This window comes from Cavenderia fasciculata (genome assembly GCF_000203815.1).
Source record: "Cavenderia fasciculata unplaced genomic scaffold Scf_Dfasci-G-b-205a01.r1-3, whole genome shotgun sequence".
Lineage (NCBI taxonomy): Eukaryota > Evosea > Eumycetozoa > Acytosteliales > Cavenderiaceae > Cavenderia > Cavenderia fasciculata.
The window spans coordinates 2,456,728-2,478,955 of NW_004457737.1; the positions used below are offsets into that span (position 1 = coordinate 2,456,728).

Consider the following 22,228-nt stretch of genomic DNA (forward strand, 5'->3'; position numbering starts at 1 on the left):
TCAGTTGACAAAGAGAAAGAAATATGAATATAGATATTAAAATATTTAGATTTGTATTTAATAATGTTGTCATTAGATCACGTATATTTAGAAATGTATCGATAATACATCGACAATTGGGATTGGTTGTAATCAAAAGAGGCGATATCATATCATTGTATCAATGTGTAAAGTTTGGTCAGAATGATCTATTTGTTCAAAACTTTAAACAAGTATTTGATCAGATGTTACAATGTCATGAAATAGCAAGATTCGATCCCTATCTTGTAAGTATTTAAAATGGTTTGATATGTTATGTTAGAATGACTAACTTTGAAAATTTGCTTCTTTAGAGATATGTACCAGTACCATTTCAAACTATTATAAATAATCTACCTAGATCAAATGAATTTATAATTGGTTATTTATTAGATCAATTGACTATGATTCAAGATGATTATCTACCAAACAGCAGTGGTGGCAGTAATAATAAGGCAAATCTATCAAAATATAATATGATTCAACTATTGAAAACAGAATCTATTAAAATTATTCAATCAATGTCTATAAGAAGAGATAAAAATAATACCTCTACTACTGGAGATGATGAAGATGAATTGACTCTAGAAGATTGTGGTGATAACAATTTAGATCATGCATTGATAAATTGTAATAAGGTGGTGATCGAAGAATACCTAGAGGAAATGGGTAAAGCAGCAAACGATGGTAAAAAGATACAATATTTCTTTGATTTGTATCTATTAAACAAATTGTTTAGATTTGGACATGGAGAGTTTGCATTGACAGTGATTGAAAAGTATGGTTACATCTTTGACAATCTAACAACAACAAAGTGGAATTTGGAAACCATCAAAAACTACCCAATCACTATCGATTTGTTGAAACGATTAATGTCATACCGATCGGTTAAATGTAACCTTGGATCTATTCAAGTGGATGCAATTGAATCTGCTGACGACACTGCATACGAGGTGGTTGAATGGATTGAAGATCAAATCCTATCTGATACGGTTGAACCAGAGGACAAACACATCAAATATGTTGAGGCTTTGAAAGCTGCCATTTCAACAAACAAGTATGAATGTGTTCGACTGTTGGTATCACATTATGAAAAGAGATGGAATCGACATCATCATGGTGACGTTCATTTGACGATCAAAGAGTTCCAGACAGCCAGCGAGGAGATTCAAGAATACCTATTTTCAACGTTTACGCCCGACCAAATATTTGTCGATTTCCACTTGCCATCAACTAGCATCAAACTCAAGCAAGAGCAAACGACGATAAACATTATGAACAAGTATCGTCATCTTGTTGCTGGTACCACTCCTTTAAGTTTCCGGGATGCTCGAAACCTGTCTCGTATCATAACCGTTGCCGTTCAAAGCAACGACCTAGAGTTGTGTCAAAAACTACAAGCCCATTCAAACTTTGCAGCACCTTTTCAAACTAGTCGCACCGTCATTGACATTGAAATTATAAAGTTGGCTGGCACCAAACTATCTCGATACGATTTAAATATGCTTGCTCATGTTGCCATTAGAAATTGTGATAGTTGGTCACACACTACACACGCCACTAATTACTCATTGTTTGAGTATCTAGACTTTTTACAAAAAATGGCTATGCCTTCTTCTTCTTCTAATGCCGCAACTATAGTCACAGAACCGACACTACAAACTGGATTATTCACGACCAAGTTTTTGGCAAGTGCTCCAAATGAAAAGATTCTAGAGTATATATGGAATGCATGTGGAGATAAAGCATCGTACAGTACAATAGAGAAAAGCATGACTTTGACACCACAACTTGTCGAACGGTTGATACAACTGCATTACAACTATCATCAAGATGCTGGAAACGACATTTCCAAACATCAACTCACAATTGACGCTGAATATTTAAACAATGATCACCAAGACTGGATTCCAAGTATGCTAAAATGGTTATGCTGTACAGCAGGAGCAGATCGTTACCCTAATATCAAGCCATTGACACAATCTACCCAATTGGCATTACAAAGCTATCTAATACTAAAGTATGGAATATTTTCAAACAAACTAAACTCTCTATTCCATACTTGATCGATAAACTAATAAATAATAATAATGATAACAATATTAATAATAAAGAAGTGTGTGAGTTGTTCATCATTCACCAGCAAATCCACAACATACAATACATATATACCAATCTATTGGAATTGTCAATCTAGTGCATAATGATAACAATTTGGGATTATTCCAACAGAAGAATTTATTGTTTAGTATAAGACTTTAAATTGATAGTTTACATATTTTTTTGATTGTTGAAGAGGTGGAAAAAAAAAAACAATTAGAAATAGGATAATTAAAACTGCTCTAAACCCTTTATGAATAGCATTCTATTGTGGTTGTTGGGTTTGTTGCTGTTGATGTTGTTGAGATAGTGCAAATTGTTGAAATTGTGCAAATTGTTGTTGAAATTCTAGGCTTTGTTTTTTGCAAATGTTGTTGAAACTGTTGTTGAAACTGTTGGTCTTGTTGTTGAAACTGTTGCAACAGCCGGTTTTGTTGTTGCAAATATTGTTGCAACTGTTGGTCTCTTTGTTGCAACTGTTGTTGCAACAGCTGGTTTTGTTGTTGCAACTCTTGCATTTCTGGTAGCTATTTAAATACCTCTTGTTCCTGTTCTTCTTGTGTCCGTTGTGGTGGTGGTGATGGTGCGTGATCTGAACCGAAACTCTGATAAGATTCTATAGCAAGTGATCAAGTGAAAAGGAATGAATAGAGGAAGAAGAAAACAAAAATGAATAAAAAAAAAAAGGAAAGAATGAGTTTGTATATATTGGTAATATGTTCATATTGTATATTTAGTAAAAGGTGCTCCACCAACTCCACCACCACCAACAGAGCAAGCACCAAATGCCAATACTCAACCAGCACCAATGCAAATACCTGGTATGCCATCAAACATGGGTCAAATGCTCCAGAATCCAATGATGCAAGAGTTTAGAATCTCCAATGTTTCAAAACATTTTTGACAATCCCGATACCTTTAAGGAAATGATTTTAAATAATCCCGAAATGAGAGAAATTATGAATAGAAATCCTGAAATGGCTCAAGTTTAAAATGATCCAAGAGTATGTAATATATATATATATAACAACAAATATAAATATTATCTTTCTTCTTCTTCTTTATATTAATATTTATATTTTGTTTTTATAGGCACTTAGACAATCATTTGAAATGATGCGTAATCCAGAATTGATGCGTGAAATGATGCGTAATGCTGATAGAGCTATGATTAACATTGAAAATCACCCAGAAGGTTTTAATCTCCTTCGTAGAATGTATACAAATGTACAAGTATGTAAATTAATTAATTAATTAATTCATCAGTAATACAAAACTCTTTTAACCTAAACAAAATTGATCCTTTTAATTTTTTGGTTCCTCCTCTTGGTCTTCCTCCTCCTCTTCTTCTTTTTAAGAACCATTATATAATGCAGCAAATCAAGCAGCAGCCAATCAACAAATCAACAATCCATTTTCATCTTTATTCCACAATAATACCAACAATGCCAATTCTGATCAACCATTACCAAATCCATGGGCACCACAACCAAACCCAACTACAACCTGTGCTACGGAACTGGTGCATCATCCAACAATATTACTACTAATGGCGGCAACACAACTACTAGTCCAAAAAGTAACGCATCAAATCCATATTCCAGTATTTTTGGTGGTATGGGAGGAATGGGAGGAATGGGGGGAATGGGAGAAATGGGATGTGACACCACTCCATTTGGATTGTCACCAGAACAAATGTCTCAAATGTTATCATCACCAGAGGTTCAAGGCATGATGCAACAATTAATGTCAAATCCACAATTTATGGAACAAACAATCAACTCTAATCCACAACTCCGTCAAATGGTTGATCAGAATCCACAAATGAGAGAGGCACTTTCACGTCCTGAAAGTTTGGAAATGTTTAGAAACTCTCAAAACCTTCAAGCACCTCTTCAACTTCAGCAATCTTTATCTACTCTTCAAAATAATGGAATGTTTGGGTATGAAACAGTAAACTTTATACATATTCATTTGATTTGATTTCTAATTTATATTTTATTTTTATTATATTTTAGTGGAGCATCAGGAATGCCACCAGCAGGAATGCCAGCAGGAATGGAAAATATGTTTAGTGGTAGGAATGGGAGGAATGGGCAATTTTGCCAATATGTTTGGTGGAATGGGTGGAGCTACTGGTCAAAGACAAGGCACAACTTCTCCTACACAAGCCGCTGCCAATCTAGAACCACCCGAACAAAGATTCACTGTTCAATTACAACAACTCAGAGATATGGGATTCCTCGATCCAGCCGAAAATATTCAAGCTCTTATACAAACTGGTGGAAATGTAAATGCTGCTATTAAAAGTTTACTTCGTTAAAAAAAAAAAACAACATTTTAATATATATAAAAAAAGTCTTAAAACTACAAGTCTACCATTCTATTTAAATGGGAAGTAAACAACACTTTTTTATTTAAACAAAAAAAAAAAAGAGAAGATCATATTAATTATTTGGTGATCTTCATAACCCTGACTGTCGGGGTCATTTTACTTTCTTATGATGATTCACAACGGTTTTTTCTTGCATTCTCAATTATAGAATGTCTACAAATAAAGAACAATATGAAAAATAATAAAGAAGAAGAAGATTTATTTAGAAAGATCATTGGATCAGCAACACTCAGAACTATAATATTAAATCATGTTAGAGAGATTAGAATGTTGGATGCACGATTGTACAAGATACCAGGAACAAAGTACACTGTCGAACTTGGTCAACTAAATCAACATCACAGATTCATCGAAAGAAAGTATGCGTTCTGGTATCCACTTTATTTCGACCGTTATACAAGACCACATACGTTGACGTTGGGTGCATTGGACACAATCAATAGTTTGCTACAAAACACAGTCACCAAGTTGGTCAAGCGTTCAATAGAACTCATGTCATTGGAGAATGCTGATAATCTGAGATGCAGACACATTGTTTTGTGCGCAATGGAGCTTTATGTCGATAAAGAAGCAGCCTTCTATTGTGTAGAGCGTGCTTGTGACGCTGTGAACGAATACCACAGTAAAGTACCTGGCACGTTCTATGTGTATAAGCTATCAGATATTATCGAGATGTTCAAATCTGCTGCGGGTACTGCCAACTTTGGCAATCTATACACAACAACTGTGGTCTTTTTCCAAAAGACCATCGAGTACTTTCTTAATATGATCGCAGTGATCATTTGCAGGACAAAGAAAGCGAGAGTATGTATAAACATCGTCGTCGTGACGATACCTTTGTAATGACCAACAACAACAAGTAACTAACTTTAATTCCAAACTCTATAGAATAGCAAGTCAACTAACCCAATCAGCTCTCAAGAGGTCATAGAAATCTTCAAAGCGGATGATGTCACCTCAAATTTCTTCTTTAGTGATGAATTACAGACTTCAAATACGCAAGCCGCAACTCAACCGGACACTCTTGATCAAGATCCAATCAAGTTGTTGGAAAAAATCAAAGAGACTGATCTGCTATACACCGAGGATCTCAATGAAGCTTTTGATAAAATTCACTTGAAAGAAGCAAACAAAGACGATGATGACGATGGCGATCAAGTCGGCCACCAAGCAAACTTTGGACAGTTGGTGAGGGAACTTCCAACCGAGAATCTCAGGACCATCGCTAAAATGTTGGCAATTGATATCCAAGGATGTTTCGATAAAAAAAATGTAATTCAAAAGAGTAGGTATCGAAATATTTATAGCAATCATAATACTTTGACGAATATTAACAATAACTATTATTATTATTACTATTACTATTATTGTTGCTACCCTTATCGCGCAGAGATCACCAATACAATCAAACAATTGAAATCAAAGAATATGATTTTCAAAATGTACAATGATGATGGAGATGTCGATGCATCACAATACAGTGAGGCTGATAGAGTTAAAATATCTCGATGGTATCAATGTATGTGCGATAACGACGGGTATCATGATGTTTGGTTCATGACTCCATTGCAAGCATTCAAAGAAATGGGTGATCCAAAGGAACTTGAAGAGATGACAGAATCAGACTTGGAGGAAAGTGATGATGGTGACTATGACGATGACGAGGAAGATGATAATGATAAAGTTCCATGTCCTATTCAGTGATAAAACATTCACCATTATGGCTATTCATATTTTATACAAATAAAAGCACAGAACATCGATTTAAATCCGTACAGTGCCACAATTCAGGAGCAAGGGTTGGCTCTCATACTAATCCTCTGACTTGAACCATACTAATATATTTATTCCTTTTCTTTTTTTGTTTGTTTATATATCTATCGACAATCCTACTAGCTGTAACAATTATTATTATAAATTAATATCTTTTTAAAAACAATGGAAATGTGTTTATGAATTTGTACGTGTAACTATTTGTTGTTGGTGTTGTTGTTGGTTTAGTTGTTGATTCAATGTTATGATATTAGATAATAATGATTCCAAAGTTCCAACTTGAGTACCGAGAGAATTAATCTTCAAGTACATATAAAAGAATAGAGACAAGAGCATAATGATAACAGAAAACATTGGATAACCAGTGATGATCAAATCTCCATAATCAGAGGTAACTTGTAATCGGAATGGTGAAGAAGAGGTTGTTCTCTTTTTCTTGGATTCTACCAAGGTAACATCCTCATTTTCTTTAATCGATGTCAATGGTGAAGTATTATTATTATTATTTTGATTCTGATTGAATCCTAAATTAATTGGTGAAGGGGTGGACGCTGGTGGTGGTTGTAAACTATTATTATTATTATTGTGAGTTGGTTGAGTATGAAGTGGAATGGATGAATAGGGAGAAGATTCATTACTTAGATTTGAAACTTGAAGATGATACCAAATGTTGTCTACTACGTGATCTACTATGATGTGGTTTGGGTGAATCGATTCTTCCCTCGCCACCACCAACACCACTTCCAACACCTTCATCTCCTCTAATCTTTTCAATCGATCTATTCAAAGAGGTAATATTAATCGATGGTAAAGCAGCACCACCAACAGTACTTGGTGCAGCTAGCTAGATGGTCCGCCGGCGTTTGGACGCTTGAATTGAATAGCCTTTTGAACCTCTTGTTTGGCCAATTGCACCCACGTTTGGAATGAACCTTTGGATTCTTTGATGGTGCTCGTTTCAATCTTGCTCTTGAACCAAGTCTTTTTGATTCACATATTTGAATAGTCAATCGACAAGTATCTGGTGAAGTCTCCACAACCTCCCAGATTGCTTCAATTCTGAAATGATCACCATATGGAATATCGAGCATAATAGTATCAGTTTCAATGACCAACTTTTTAAGTGTTAGATGATATCTCTGTGTCTCTTGAATTCTAGTTATATCTGGTCCAATTGGTGAATTTACTGGTGCTACATATTCCAGTTCTCTAACAGTTCCAAATCTTTCTCTTGTTGTCCAATTTTTTACACTTATATCTAGAAAATAAATAAATTAAATTAAATAAATAAATAGATAGAATTAGAAAAAGATAATTATAATATAATTTGCGCGTTTGTACATACTTTTATCACCACGTTTGGTATGATAATAAATGTAAATATCTGAACAGAGAGCTCTGAAAAAGTTGGTAGTGCTGCAATTGAAATTGTCGGTAAGGAGTTCTTCAAAATCTGATGATTGACTTTCCAATATTGAAGATTGTTCATTAACTGATAGAAATTGATCAATTCCTCCATACAATTCATCAAAAACACTTTTTTCTGAAACTACTACTGCTGCCGCTGCGGTTGGTGGTGCATGTTGTTGTGGTTTTTCTATTTGTATATTATTATTAAGAACAACTCCATTTATATTATTATTATTACATTCTGTTGTTGGTTGTTGATTTGTTTGTTCAGGATTATTTGTTATTGTTGTATTTGTAGGAGTTGTTTCTGTATTACTATTACTATTATTATTATTATTATTATTTACATGGTCAAGACTATTATTGACAGTTTGTTGAAATCCACTACTTTGAGATGATTGTTCAGATTGATTACCATTACCATTGACCAGATTGGTATTCATGGTACCACTACCATTACTATTATTATTAAATGATTGACTCTCGGCTTCAAAGACACTATTTGATGATTCATCTTCATCATCATCAATACTATGAGATGAAACTTCATCATGAGATTCACCAGTTACTTCTTTCCATTGTACCATTAATTCATTAAATGTTTTATCTCTTGATACAAATGATGCAATTGATAACTATATAGGTAGTAAAATATTAATTAATTAATTAATAAATAAATAAATAGTTCTATTCTTTTTTTTTTGATTCACATTGATGAATTATATTTACCTTGTTTCCATTTGCAATGATTTCAATGCCAACTGGGAATTGGAACTTTTTACTCTTTTTTTTAATACTTGTAACTTGATTAAATAGAATGATTTCTGTTGTCTTTAGACCAAAAATCTTTGATTCAAAACATATATAATTTTTAGAACTTCAAATTGAACTCCTGATGTATACGATAGATATATACATATTTATACTAATTTCACTCAAATTAAAACTTAAAAGTACAATTTTCTTAGATAAAACCATCAAGAGTTACGACTGTCTCATGGTGACTTTTGGCCTCCAAGGTCAGGCCAAAGGCCGGCACGGTCCATAGTAAAAAAAATTATGCCTCGGCACCAATTTTTTAGTATGAGAGACTTTGAATCCACCGGTGAAGGACCAGACTTGGCACTAGTCCCAACCAAGTTTGGCCGTAAAAAGATATAATCTATGATGTAAAATTTGTCTATGTAATGCAGCAGAATAATCTAATAAATAATAAATAAATAAATAAATAAATAGATATTAATATTAATGTCAATATTGATGATTCTGATTTGATTGATTGATTTGATTTTCATTTCCATACCATTAATTAATAACTCGGTTGAAGGTAATTTAAATTTTTTAATATATGGATTACTTTTCATTCTACTATCCAAAGTCTTTGAAATGGGAGGCTCCTCACCTCCGATTGTATTCTTTTTGGAGGGTTGATGATACGACATCATGAGGAGAAAGCAAAGAAAGTGGTGGACACATTTAAATTTAGTCTAAAACCGACGAATGGTAATTGGCTAACCTTGTAAAGGAGATGAGGGATTTTAGTAATGAACTCGTTGAGTGATTACCAGTATCTCCATATTGTTGTTGTTGTTGTTGTTGTTGTGATCTATGTCTTATGTGGTGATGGAAAAAGAGCTCCACTCTGGTCCAGAGGTGTTGATCACTATTAGTATTATTATTATTATTATTATTATTATTATTATTATTATTATTATTATTATTATTATTATTATTATTATTATTATTGTTATTGTTATTGTTGGTACAACTGCATTACAACTATCACCAAGATGCTGGAAACGACATTTCCAAACATCAACTCACAATTGACGCTGAATATTTAAACAATGATCCATGGGAGAACAATCAATCAATTCACATGGACAGCAGTTTGATAATGGACGGTCGTGTGATCATCAATATATTCATCCTTATACATCCATCTAACCAATACTAACATTCATTCATTCCAGGTGTTTCCAGTTGCACTTGTATAATCTTTTGGGTGTGGATATCAACTAATAGTTGACAGAGATAAAAATAGCTGACGGGAATGAATCTACCATTGTAGTGGGTGGGTAACACCATTCATTCATTCATTCACACAGTTTTCATCGTTTTCAACTCACCCAACCCCACCCAACAACAACAGAACCGATCTGTATACCAAGCATTTTACTTTACTGGTTGGCTGTAACCGTTAGTAGTAGTAGTGTTGGGGGAGGGAAAGAAAGAACAGTAGTGTTGTAGTATTGAAAAAAAACACATGTATTGATTTATCTCTCTCCACATGTGACACTTGTTGTTGTGCTGCTGCTGTTGTAGTTGTTGAACCATTACTATAGAAGAAAAACAACAACTAAGGAATTTATCTCTAAGTGCATTATTATTATTATTATAGAACACCCTGCTTGCTTTGCTTGTTGTTAATTGATGTTTGTTTTTATAATTTTAAATTATTATTAATTTTCTTTGTCAAGCAAACCAAATCCAAACACACAGACACTGTTTTCACACCCTCGAGATTCGCATTTAGCAAAGAGATTTATATCAATATTGTTGTTTTAAAAGAATACACGGCTTCCTTCAAAGACACCACTCTTATTCTCGTCGGCATATCATACCAACCATTCAACTTTTATTCAACTTTAATATTTGTTTAATTATATATATATATAATATTGTACAATACATTCATATTCATTTAAAATAATAATCAAACAAACAAACAAACAACAGATCGCAAACCCACCCACCCCAATTAAAAGAGACAACGAGACGATAATAACAACATCACTCACACCACTCACTCCTTCCTTCATCCTCTTGTTTCTTATTTAGTCGAGTAGCGCAGACTATCAAATAATAGAAGGAATAATCTTATTCTAGCATAGAGATAATAACAACACCAACAACAACAACAACAATCAAACACTCTCTACTACTACTACATAGTGTGTTGTTCAACTTCACAACAAACAATCAAAAACAAATAACAGAGGAGGAGTGTAAAAGCATATAATCCCCAGTGTACATTAATTATTATTATTATTATTATTTAAATAATCACGACTGTCCATTTATTGATAAAAGGACAAATAGACAGATAATTATAAATATTATTATTATTATTATTATTAAACATATATAATAATCATGGCAATTGTTGGTTTAATAGTTCAAAATCACAATGGAAATGTATTGTTTCAAAATGTGTAAGTAGTAGATAACAGATATAGATATAGATATGATCAATTGAAACAGGTGCTTGTTTACTTATTCCACACTTTTTTTTCTACCCCTTAATCATTTTATAGACGAGAATATCTTTCACACGAGAAAGCCAATATAGCTTCCAAAGCATTTATAGATCAGATAACAAGTTATGACGATGCTTTTATGTAAGACATATATATATATATATATAAATGATTTGATTGATCATTTGTGATATTAATGATTAATGTTAATTTTTGATTCACATTTTTAGATCAAGAGGAACGACAAGTCATTTAACAGGATCAATTGTAGTATTGAATATGTATAGAATATATTATATGATATTGAACGAGATTTATATTTTGGCGATATCACAGGCCAACGATAACCCATACGAAGGTGCATTGTATCTTGCAAGAGCCAAACGGGTGTTGTTGGCCGTGTCCAAAGAGTTGACAGAGGTGCAGATTCAACGAAAATACAGCGAAGTCTACTTTGCATTGGAACGTGTGTTGTTTGGCGAGGACGGTGTCGAGGTTTTGACGCAGCGACTCTCTGACGTCCAACCACACAGCATATCAAATAGAATCGACGGCCACCAAGACGAGTTGTCGCCGCATCAAGGCTCGTTGACGCAGTCTGGTGGCGCCGTCTCGGGTGGTGGTTTGGCTAGTGGAGGATTGGTGCACGGCTTGATTGGCAGCAGCAATGCTAGTACCGGTGGGTTGACCCCGGGCAGTGGTGTGTCGGTGGGCGGACGTTTGTTGGACAACCCACTCAACGTGGTGTCGCTCGGAAGCGCACCCACGCTCTCTCGACGAACCACCCACCACCATCACGAGCACTCGCAATTCGACAGCCTCTGCAAGCTCGACGGCATATCTCTTGGCGACCGCATCCTCACGCAGAGCGATGCATTACCCAAGACCGACAAAAATATCTACGACCCACCTCCCCAAGTCAAGTGGGGCGGCACCAGTGCGCCCGCCGGCTACCCATCGTCGTCGACCAGTCGTGTCGGCACCAACCGCATCATGTTTACCCTGCGTCACCCCACCACTCACTCGTCGGCCAATGCATCGACCTCGCCCACCGACGGCAGCTCCAACGCCGACGACGAGCTCATGAGCCTCACCTCTTCGACCGGCTCCTCTCCCCTCTCGGGCAGCGTTGGCGCCCAATCCCCCAGCCTCACGGGCAGCCCTGACCATACCAGCGGCGGCGGACAAGTCGCCATCGACGGTTCTGGTTCCTCGTCACCCTCTGAACAACTACCAGAAACCACTGGTAGAAAATACTCCATCTCTCACGTCACTACCAAACGATCTACTCCAGTCACCAACACAAACACACCCAATTCCAATTCCGACGATGCTGCCTCTTCCACTTCTCCTCTTGTCTCTTCACCCAAAACTTCTTCCTTTATCGATCCAATGAAACCAGATACTTCAGCCAATCAATCTTCTCCAAGTGGTGGTGGTGGTAGTGGTGGCGATGACAGCAACAGTGCCAAAGATTCATCATCCACTACAACTAGAAGAGATCATCATAGTTCTGTTTCCATTCCAATTAAATCTAAAATTATTATCTAAACAACAAACAATAACAACAATAACAATAACAAATAGTATAGTATTCATTTTGGATTATGAAAATAAATCAAATCTCTCCCTCCCCCCCCTGTACAATCTATATTTATGATTTAAAGTTAATTATTATTATTTATTATTTACAAAAAAGTTGGTTATTTTTAACAATACTATAAAAGTATTGATGTGTATATATATATAATGGATTGATTATTTTCTTTTTTTCTTGTTTGCACCAGGTGTTGGGAATTCCAATTCATCAACAAAACTATTGGTAATACCAAAGTTTCGATTAAAATCCTCTTTTGGCATATTATATTTAGTGTCACAGAATCTTTGTAATATAGTTATATTATCACCATAACGATTGGCTGCAGCTACACCAATATTAAATTCTTGTTTTAATAATTCCACTTCCTCAACATTGGAAAAACTTGATAATTCCTCTTTGAATTGTTTGTTCTTTGTTTTTAATGATTCTAATAATTCTAATCTCTTTGTTCTTGCATCCTAAAAGTAAAGAGTATCAGTTTACTTAATTCATGATAATAAGGATATTATTTGTTTGTTTTTGTTTTACTTACAGATTCTGGTCTTTCTTTTAATAATCTTTCAATCTTTTCAGATTCATCTACTATTTTATCATTGTATGATTCAATCCTTTCAACTTCTGTATCCAATTGTGTTTGCTTTTGATCCAAATCAAAACTAGCAAATGACCAACAAAAGGCAGTATTTGACATCTTATCATTCTTGATCAAACCATCATTGATTAATTCTTGTACTCCTTCATTTACTTCTTTTACCACTACAAATTTTTAACAAACACAACCTATTAGTTAGATTATGATAAACCCATCAATTTGAATGAATATATGATACATACTCATACCAGTGGCACTTGCTATTTCTGATCCTGCTTCTTGAACTTTGAATACATCATTCTATTAATGACAAACAAGTTAGTTAACGAATCAATGAATGATCAGTCAATCTTTGGTAATCTACTTACAGTCGTATGAAAGAACTTTATTATTTTCTCATTTCTGTCTTCTTTTGATATCTTTTTTCTTGATGACATTATTATCTATTTATCTTTTATATGTTTACAAAGTTTGAAATAATGAAAAAGAGATACAAATAAAGTCATATGATGGAGGTTTTTTGAACTTCTTCTTAGAATTTTTTTTCCAAATACTTTACACAATTAATTAATTTAATTTATTTAATTATTTTGGAGGTTGAGAAGATTTATTATTATTGTTATTATTATCTTTCTTTGGATATTGTTGTTTTGGTTCTTTTGGAGGTTTAGGTTTATGTGTGGTTGTTATTTCAAAGAGACAACCTTTCTTTAACATTGCGATGACTATACTAGAGATGTTTCGACAATCATCGATACCGGAATGATGACGTCCAACTAGAGGTATAGATAGCTGGCGGAGCATATTGGCCATTCCATAGGCAGACATATTATAATTCTTTTCAAATATCTTTTTAACGTTGATCCATTCGGTAAAGTAGTTGGGTGGTGGCAGATAATGTAATTCTCCCGATTCATTCTTATTGATCCTACATTGAGCAGGAAGCATTTGAAGTAGGTCCCAATCACCACAACACAATACTGCAAATGGATTCTCTTCGTTTCTGGCTCCATTCTCTTGTAGCAGTTTATTGTCAACCAAGAATTTAAAGTGTCTCTTGAATACATTTTCAAAGATGTCTGCACTGTCGACAGTAGCCTGTTGTATGCCAGTCAATTGCGTGCAAAATGCCGACAAGGTTGGGTTGTAGACCGGTCGGACATACTCTGCAAATTGAGCTACAACCTGTTGCTTTTCAACATCGACAATGACCGATGGAAATTCAATCACCTCTTGATTCTTTATTTTGGTTCCATCATCACATGTTGCTTCAAAGTCTAATACTACTATATATTTAAATGGTTGTTTGACTATTTTTGGTAATAATAATGTTTCTTCTTGTATTGATACTGTAGATGTTGATGATGGTACTGTAGATGTAGTTGAAGTTGATGATGTAGATGAAGAAGGAGAAGGAGAGGAAGAAGAATCAGCACTAGATACTTTCTTTTCTCTCTTTACATATTTGAATTGATCCATTGTATTATTATTATTATTATTATTTATGTGTTTGATATTTTATGATTAAATGAGATTCTCGAAAGTGAGAGAGTGGTATATTATTAAGGTATGAGCTAGTACCCTCAAATTCATTTTTGTTTTAAATATATAGAGAAAAATCATAGAAATAATAATTAGTTTTGTCGTAGTCATTAGAATAGATTCAACGATGCAAATTCATTATCATTGTCATCTGATAAGATTACTATTCGTCGTGCTTTGTACTTGTATACTTTTACTATCATCATCATCATCATCATCATCAATAGGAGTATTAGGAATGTCACAACACTCACATAGCCACCATTATAATAATAATCCAACAAATACACAACAACAACAACAACAGGATCAAGTACCTCCAATGATCATAACTGACCAAAAGTTATTTGATATTCAAGAACCTCCTGTATGTGTTCTATTACCATATGAACCAGATATAAATAATGTTGACAATAGTAAATAATAATAATGACAATAATAATAATAATAATAATAACAACATGTAAATAAAATAAAACTTTGTACATAATAATACTTTATTCTTCATCATCTGTTACTTCAACCTCTACTTCTTCATATTCATCTTCATCTTCATCTGTTACTTCTACTTCTTCATATTCGTCATCTGTTACTTCGATAACCTCTACTTCCTCTTCCTCTTCTTCTTCTTCGTCATCTGTTACTTCTACTTCTTCATATTCATCATCTGTTACTTCTATAACTTCTACTTCTACTTCCTCTTCCTCTTCCTCTTCCTCTTCCTCTTCTACTTCTACTTCTTCATACTCATCATCTGTTACTTCAATAACTTGTTCTTCTTCTTCTACTTCTTCTTCATCTGTTTCCTCTACCTCTATTTCTTCATATTCCTCTTCTTCTTCTTCTTCCTCTTCTTGATCTGATTCCTCTTGACTTTCTTGTTCATCATCATCATCTTCTTCCTCGTCGCTAGTATCAAAGATACCATCAGAGTCATCTGAATCTGGGTCTGGCATATCATCTGTGGATGGAAGAGGATTGGTAATGTCTGGAGACTGAATTGGATCTTTGTTGTCACCCATTGAACTTTTCATATTATTTGTTAACCATCTAGAGATGGTTCCTTTTTTAGCGATTGGAGGACTCGATTGAGATGGAGACAGTGTTGATGGAGATGGAATACCATCCGATGAACTTTTAATTTCATCATTTTCTGCAATGTCTGATGGTTTTGGTTCCTTTTCTTTCTTTTCCGTCTTTTTAAATCCAAGGAATGATGGGAAGTTCTTTGTTGAAATCTTGAGAGCTCCTGATGACTCTGCAGAGTCACCTCCTCCTCCTCCTACATTTTCATCTTCTACTTTCTTTTCCTTGATTGGTTTTGGTTCCTTTTCTTTCTTTTCTTTTACTGGTTTGACTTCCTTTGGTTCCTTTGGTTCCTTTTTCTCTTTTGGTTCTTTTGATGATTCATTTCCACCACGAGGTAACCATTTTTTAATATTTGGAAAGTTTGCTCCTTTGCTAGAGGTAGAAGGAGACCCGACAACGGCAACTTCATCCTTCTTGTCTTGAATGGTGGTGGCGGTGGTGGTGATATTTGTTGTTTTGGGTGACTCTGATGTTACTTGAGTTTTGGGGTGTTCCTTTGGTTTGGCAGGAATATCTTTTGGTTTGGTTGGGGAGGAAGAAGGTTGATTATTCTTTTCAATTTGAGTGATTCTATTTAATACAGATCCAGCAGGTTTGGAAGTAGGTGATGATTTTACAGTATTGGTATTGGTTTCCTTTTTTGTGGTGGTTGTTGTTGTTGTTGTTGCTGTTGTTGTTTTTAACTGTGATACTGCTGGGGCACGTTTCAAAACACCTTTTGTTGGTGTTGCAGAAGAGGTAGTTGTAGTAGTTGTAGTAGTAGTAGTTGGTTTTGTTGATGTTGCAGAGTTATTATTATTATTAGTATTTTCATTTAAAGATTTAATCTTGTTTGCAACTACACCTGATTTTGGTTTAATGGATGGTGATGGACCACTATTGGCAGCTTCAAATAATCTTGCTTTTGTCACCTCTATCTTGGAGACCTCTCTTGGTTTGTCTGCAACAACAACGGTAGCAGGTGATGATGATAATGATGATGGTTCTTTTGAGACATCCTTCTTTTCCTTTTTATCAAATACACTTGAAATGAATTTAGTAGAGAATTTGGAGGAAGAAGTAGTAGATGTATCCTTTTCCTTGGGAGGATTCTTTTCCAACTCTGCAGCCAATGCCTTTGCCTTTTCAGCCTTTTCAGCCTTTTTTGTCTTTTTCATTTCATCTTGTGCCTTTTTCTTTTCTAGTTCCATCTTTTTCTCTTCTTCTTCCAATTGTTTCTTCATTGCCTTCATTTCCTCTAGTTTCTTTTCCATTTTTTTAACTTCTTCTGCTTGCTTTTTGACCTCTTCTGATTCTTCTTCAACTGGTGCTGCGCGGCTAGCTCCTACCACCACTTTTTTGTTGGTGGTTCCAAGAAAGCTATCTTCCTTTTTTGGTTTTTTAATAAGACCTTTGACTCGTTTGATTGTTGATGGCGAGCCAGTCGTTGTTGGCTTGGTAGACTTTGACTTTTTCCAACCTTGGTTGTCCCCTGTTTCTTTGACGATTTTCTGGATGATCCGACTGGCTGCCAAGTCGATCTTTTCGAGTTCCTTTTCAGCATTGATCTTTTCTTCTTCGGTCATTGCATTGTCTTTTTGGGTCGAGTCGTCTCCAATGGTAAGGTTCTTGAGCTTGTTCAACAGTCCCTTTTTCTTGATCATGACCGGACGCAGCTGTTCGTACATCTCTCGCATGGCAGTTGGGTAGAACGTCTCTTGACAGTTATCAATCAGATGGTTGAGGACGATTTCACGAGACCGCTTCGAGTCGACCGATCTCTTGTTATCACTCGTCATTGAGTTGTCGACATAGAGCACACCATTGCAAGCATCGATAATGTCACCGACCATGGGATCGATCTTTTTGAGTTTCTCTAGATCACTGTCACACTTTTGTTTGTTTTGGTAAAAGTCTGAATGTGTTCTGACAATAGTAGTGTACTTTAAATAGTCCATATCACCACCAAACAGAGCGTCGATCATCGTTACCAAGACATCGATCTCGTTTTGATCGAATCTACCACGTGTGACAAAAATGATTTGGTTGATCCCCGTTCCTCTGAGTGCATAACATGTCTCGGCGATATTGTTAAAGATAGAGTCGTGTGATATGTTTGGGTCGTGTAATCCCGGTGAATCGAGTAGTGTCAGATGCAAGTTCTCAAAGCCTTTAATCTTTTTAAACAACTTTTTCTTGCATTCCTTGGTCACTCCAACAGACGCATCCTTTGATTTAAATTCATGTGACGTTGAACTAATCACAGATGCCAATGTACTTTTCCCTTTACCTGTCGACCCTTATAAAATAGAAAATAGAAATATAAAATACAAAAAGCAAGAGCATACTGTAAGTCCAAAGTGTGATGATGATGACAGTGAGACTATTTATTGTGAATAAATATTATTTTTACACATACCTATTAACAAGACAGTCCTTTTGACAGTTGTATCTGCTGCTGTTGCTGTAGACTTTGTTGTAGTATTATTTATTTCTTCAGTCTCCATCATTGATGATAATTATGATCAAACTTTAAAGGTTTGATCAGTTCGAGCATTTTGATGGACGCAAACCTCAATGTCTACCGATGATAAAAAAAAAGAGATGATATCTATTTTGGGTGTTGGAAGTCGCCCTTATGGTTTTCAAAAATATCCCTTTGAGTCAAAGGGCGCATCCCTGCTTTTTGCAACAACCCACAACACACCCAAATTTATTGTATCGGATTTCAATCAGCATTGTTGGATTTAAAGGAATTGGTTCACGAACGAGTTGCATTTAAGTAATGGATAATTAATTTATTTACTTTTAATATTGATTGTATTTATTGTTGTTTATTTTTCAGGATTGAAATAAATATACATTTTGGTTTTGAGTGAAAGGGTGGGTGAGTGGGGTCGTCTTTTTAGTCGTCATCATCATCGTCATCTTCTTCGTATTCCTCTTCATCGTATTCATCTTCTTCCTCGTATTCTTCTTCATCATCTTCTTCGTATTCTTCTTCATATTCTTCTTCATCCTCCACTTCTTCTTCTTCTTCATCATCTTCTTCGTATTCTTCATCATCTTCCACTTCTTCTTCTTCATATTCCTCTTCATCATCCTCCACTTCTTCTTCTTCTTCTTCATATTCTTCTTCATCTTCATCTTCCACTTCCTCTGATTGCACATCTTGACATGATTGGGCATCATCTTGGACATCGTCGTCGTCATCACAGTATTGGACATCGTCATCGTCTTGGACATCGTCATCGTCTTGGACATCGTCATCGTCTTGGACATCGTCGTCGTCTTGGACATCGTCGTCGTCATCACAGTATTGGACATCGTCATCGTCTTGGACATCGTCATCGTATTGGACATCGTCATCGTATTGGACATCGTCATCGTATTGGACATCGTCATCGTCTTGGACGTCATCATCTTGGACATCGTCTTGATCATCATCTTGGTCACATGATTGGACATCTTGAACATCGTCTTGCGCATCATCACAGCATTGGTTATCGTCTTGAAAATCGTCTTGGGCAACATCACAGTTTTGGAGATTGTCTTGATCATGGTCTTGATCATCATCTTGATGACCCCAAGATTGGCCGTCATAATAATTTTGGCCATAAAGATCGTCATCATCATAACCCAAATCATTTAAAAAGGTCCCATCACCATCACACATGTCATCCAATCGGTGATCACGATCTGAATCATCTGAATTATAATCTAGAGATGAACGAGAATTTGATCTTCTTCCAGATGATCGAGGGCGTTGACCTCCTATGAGGCCTCCTACTCCTCCTACTCCTCCACGTGATGGTCTCAAAGGAGGACGTTTTGCTGGTGCACTGGAAGGAGGACGTTTTGCTGGTGCACTGGAAGGAGGACGTTTAGCTGGTGCACTGGAAGGAGGACGTTTAGCTGGTGCACTTGAAGGAGGACGTTTAGCTGGTGCACTGGAAGGAGGACGTTTAGCTGTGGCACTTGGTTTAGTGTCTGGCTTTGTGGGTCTCTTCTTTTCAGCAACAGGGGTTTCTTTGACAGGTGGTTTGGAACTAGGTTTGGTAGCAGCTGTAGGTTTGGTGGCAGCTTTCTTGGCTGGTTCTTTGTCAGACACACTGGCAGCTTTCTTGGCAGGCTTTTTGTCAGAGATTAAATTGGCAGCCTTCTTGGCAATACCCTTGGTCAAGGGGACAATACCGTCCAAGTCCAAATCTGGTGATTTCTTTTTAACAATACCACCAGTTTTTTTCTTTGGTACCTCATCCTCCTCTGATGATTCTACAACCACTTTCTTTTTCTTTGGTACCTCCTTTTTCTTTGGTGCTTCATCTTCCTCGGATGATTCTACAACCACTTTCTTTTTCTTTAGAGTAGATGACGAGGAAACCACTTTCTTTGGAGCAACTGGCTTTGAAACAATCTTTTTTTTCTTTGGTACCTCTTCTTCTTCTTCCTCTTCTTCATCAGATGACGGCAAGACCTGTTTCTTTTTCTTTGGGGCAGCTGGCTTGGAGATTGTCTTTTTTTTCTTTGGTACTTCTTCCTCTTCCTCTTCTTCCTCTGACAAGACCACTTTCTTCTTTTTCTTTGGAGCAGATGACGAGACCACTTTCTTTACTATCTTCTTTTTCTTTGGTAGCTCTTCCTCTTCCTCTTCCTCTTCTTCTTCCTCTTCTTCATCAGATGACGGCAAGACTTGTTTCTTTTTCTTTTGGGCAGCTGGTTTTGAGACTATCTTTTTTTTCTTTGGTACCTCTTCTTCTTCATCTTCTTCCTCTGACAAGACAACTTTCTTCTTTTTTTGGGCGGCTGGCTTTGGGATTGTCTTTTTCTTTGGAACCACTTCTTCTTCTTCTTCTTCTTCTTCTTCATCATCATATGACTTTACAATCTTTTTCTTTGTAGATGTAGAGGTTGTCTTTTTTTCTTTTTTGGTGGTACCAGAGTCACCTGAATCCTTTTGACCTTTTTTCAATTCGATGACCAAGTTTCTTTGCATCTCTCCTAGTTTGGCAACAATATCCTTTTGGAGTTCAGTTTTAATTTGTTTGTCGAGACGTTCATCATTCCTTTTCAATTTCTCTGCTTCTTTGGTTGAGTTTTTTTGATTGGTATTTATTCCTTTATAAATAGCAACTATATGTAAAAATGGAATGAATGATTAGTAAATAAATAAATAAATAAATAAATAAATAAATAAATAAATAAATAAATTAATAAATTAATAAATTGCATACCTCCAACTTTAGCAGTAGTACCAATAAATGGAATAACTTTTAATTCATTAACTAACACACTTCCAATATTGAGACCGACCTCTACAATTGTAGGACGAACCTTTCCAAGTTTACAATCTTTGAGAATGTCTTGAGTCTTGGAAAGAGTCATTCCATTTTCATATCCAGGGACTGCATAGGTAAGGTATTTTGACATAATTTTACAAATACCATCTTTACATTTTTGAATGGTTTCTAAAAGAGATTGGCGTTGCTCTTGTGTTGCCCCTTGAAGTTGACTCTCTTTTTCTTCTTTGATGGCAAATATCTTGAAAAGACATTTTTGAAGTTGAACCATGATGGTTGATTGATAGGGAGGGAAATCCTTTGACAAATATTTGTAGAGTTGTTTTTGTGATCTTTCTCTTGACACCATGTAGTCGAATTTCTCCTCCTTTAGAGGGATGTCAATGTGGATCATATCAGTTACATCGACCATGGTTTTGATTCTTTCATTTGATTTACGTAACGACTTGATATCCTTTTCAGTTGCACTTGAGTTTTGGAATGATTGAAATCCAGTTCTAACAATGGTAGTTCTAGAAGTAACTCTTTCATCAAATAATATTTGTACCAACATTTGAAAATATGATCTAAATTTAAATATTGAAATAAATAATTAATTAATTAAATAAAGATTATTATAATTTGTTTTTTTTATCAACTTACACTTCAGCAACACCAAAACGATCACGAGTTACCCAAAATATATTAGTAACACCTTGATCATAGATTAACATACAAATCTCGGCCAATGAATATAAAAAGTCATTGTCTGAGATTCTAATGTCACCAAAGCCCATCGTATCGATGACAGTGAGGTTCATGTTGAGCTTCTTGTCGATGGGTATTTTGGTGACCGAGTGAGTTTTGAGTTCTGTCAAGTCTCCATAAGAAGAATCATTGACCTTGAATGGGGATACAAGATTGCTGTTTTCCTTTAATTGATCTGCATCTGACACCAACACATTACCAAGTGTTGATTTACCAGAGCCACACAGACCAATTAATAATACAGTTCTATCAATCTCCTCTGCCCCCTTTACCTTTTTAGGCTCTTCTTTTGATGCATTGATACCAATCTGTGCAAATTTCTTTGTTATAGTTGATGTCATGACTAATTATTACTAATATAATTACAATAGACTCTTTAAAATAAATTATAGTGAAAAGAGTATTTTGATGTTTCTTTCTTTC

The 22,228-nt window shown here is 35.4% G+C and overlaps 11 protein-coding genes across 11 annotated transcripts; 5 read left to right on the top strand and 6 right to left on the bottom strand.

Annotated features, from left to right (window-relative positions):
• Positions 1-23: 23 nt before the first annotated feature.
• DFA_03657 (uncharacterized protein) lies at positions 24-2,653 on the top strand (the record flags this gene model as incomplete). Its single annotated transcript, XM_004363202.1, has 5 exons — positions 24-266; positions 333-733; positions 758-1,932; positions 1,989-2,134; positions 2,471-2,653. 5 exons carry the CDS (start codon positions 24-26, stop codon positions 2,651-2,653), a joined length of 2,148 nt encoding a protein of 715 aa, XP_004363259.1.
• Positions 2,654-2,811: 158 nt separating this feature from the next.
• On the top strand, positions 2,812-4,441 carry DFA_03658 (uncharacterized protein; the record flags this gene model as incomplete). The annotated part of the gene is made up of 7 exons (XM_004363203.1): positions 2,812-2,815; positions 2,856-3,004; positions 3,211-3,355; positions 3,495-3,702; positions 3,723-4,061; positions 4,137-4,195; positions 4,290-4,441. 7 exons carry the CDS (start codon positions 2,812-2,814, stop codon positions 4,439-4,441), a joined length of 1,056 nt encoding a protein of 351 aa, XP_004363260.1.
• Positions 4,442-4,684: 243 nt separating this feature from the next.
• On the top strand, positions 4,685-6,217 carry DFA_03659 (uncharacterized protein; the record flags this gene model as incomplete). Its single annotated transcript, XM_004363204.1, has 2 exons — positions 4,685-5,317; positions 5,402-6,217. 2 exons carry the CDS (start codon positions 4,685-4,687, stop codon positions 6,215-6,217), a joined length of 1,449 nt encoding a protein of 482 aa, XP_004363261.1.
• A 246-nt stretch (positions 6,218-6,463) lies between these two features.
• DFA_03660 (uncharacterized protein) lies at positions 6,464-9,060 on the bottom strand (the record flags this gene model as incomplete). The annotated part of the gene is made up of 7 exons (XM_004363205.1): positions 6,464-6,854; positions 6,925-7,130; positions 7,219-7,544; positions 7,632-8,331; positions 8,426-8,499; positions 8,833-8,898; positions 9,000-9,060. 7 exons carry the CDS (start codon positions 9,058-9,060, stop codon positions 6,464-6,466), a joined length of 1,824 nt encoding a protein of 607 aa, XP_004363262.1.
• Positions 9,061-9,178: 118 nt separating this feature from the next.
• On the bottom strand, positions 9,179-10,400 carry DFA_03661 (uncharacterized protein; the record flags this gene model as incomplete). Its single annotated transcript, XM_004363206.1, has 3 exons — positions 9,179-9,464; positions 9,961-10,035; positions 10,384-10,400. The coding sequence occupies 3 exons, from the start codon at positions 10,398-10,400 to the stop codon at positions 9,179-9,181; spliced, it is 378 nt and encodes a 125-aa protein (XP_004363263.1).
• Positions 10,401-10,852: 452 nt separating this feature from the next.
• On the top strand, positions 10,853-12,507 carry DFA_03662 (uncharacterized protein; the record flags this gene model as incomplete). The annotated part of the gene is made up of 5 exons (XM_004363207.1): positions 10,853-10,911; positions 11,014-11,097; positions 11,187-11,674; positions 11,775-11,991; positions 12,132-12,507. 5 exons carry the CDS (start codon positions 10,853-10,855, stop codon positions 12,505-12,507), a joined length of 1,224 nt encoding a protein of 407 aa, XP_004363264.1.
• A 207-nt stretch (positions 12,508-12,714) lies between these two features.
• On the bottom strand, positions 12,715-13,585 carry mnd1 (meiotic nuclear division protein 1; the record flags this gene model as incomplete). Its single annotated transcript, XM_004363208.1, has 4 exons — positions 12,715-13,014; positions 13,089-13,312; positions 13,391-13,448; positions 13,517-13,585. The coding sequence occupies 4 exons, from the start codon at positions 13,583-13,585 to the stop codon at positions 12,715-12,717; spliced, it is 651 nt and encodes a 216-aa protein (XP_004363265.1).
• A 148-nt stretch (positions 13,586-13,733) lies between these two features.
• On the bottom strand, positions 13,734-14,627 carry eriA (putative RNase III; the record flags this gene model as incomplete). Its single annotated transcript, XM_004363209.1, has 1 exon — positions 13,734-14,627. The coding sequence occupies one exon, from the start codon at positions 14,625-14,627 to the stop codon at positions 13,734-13,736; it is 894 nt and encodes a 297-aa protein (XP_004363266.1).
• Positions 14,628-14,676: 49 nt separating this feature from the next.
• Positions 14,677-15,114, top strand: DFA_03665 (uncharacterized protein; the record flags this gene model as incomplete). The annotated part of the gene is made up of 2 exons (XM_004363210.1): positions 14,677-14,715; positions 14,761-15,114. The coding sequence occupies 2 exons, from the start codon at positions 14,677-14,679 to the stop codon at positions 15,112-15,114; spliced, it is 393 nt and encodes a 130-aa protein (XP_004363267.1).
• A 73-nt stretch (positions 15,115-15,187) lies between these two features.
• Positions 15,188-18,265, bottom strand: DFA_03666 (uncharacterized protein; the record flags this gene model as incomplete). Its single annotated transcript, XM_004363211.1, has 2 exons — positions 15,188-18,057; positions 18,178-18,265. The coding sequence occupies 2 exons, from the start codon at positions 18,263-18,265 to the stop codon at positions 15,188-15,190; spliced, it is 2,958 nt and encodes a 985-aa protein (XP_004363268.1).
• Positions 18,266-18,663: 398 nt separating this feature from the next.
• Positions 18,664-22,146, bottom strand: DFA_03667 (midasin; the record flags this gene model as incomplete). Its single annotated transcript, XM_004363212.1, has 3 exons — positions 18,664-20,891; positions 20,993-21,624; positions 21,701-22,146. 3 exons carry the CDS (start codon positions 22,144-22,146, stop codon positions 18,664-18,666), a joined length of 3,306 nt encoding a protein of 1,101 aa, XP_004363269.1.
• Between the last annotated feature and the right edge of the window lie 82 nt (positions 22,147-22,228).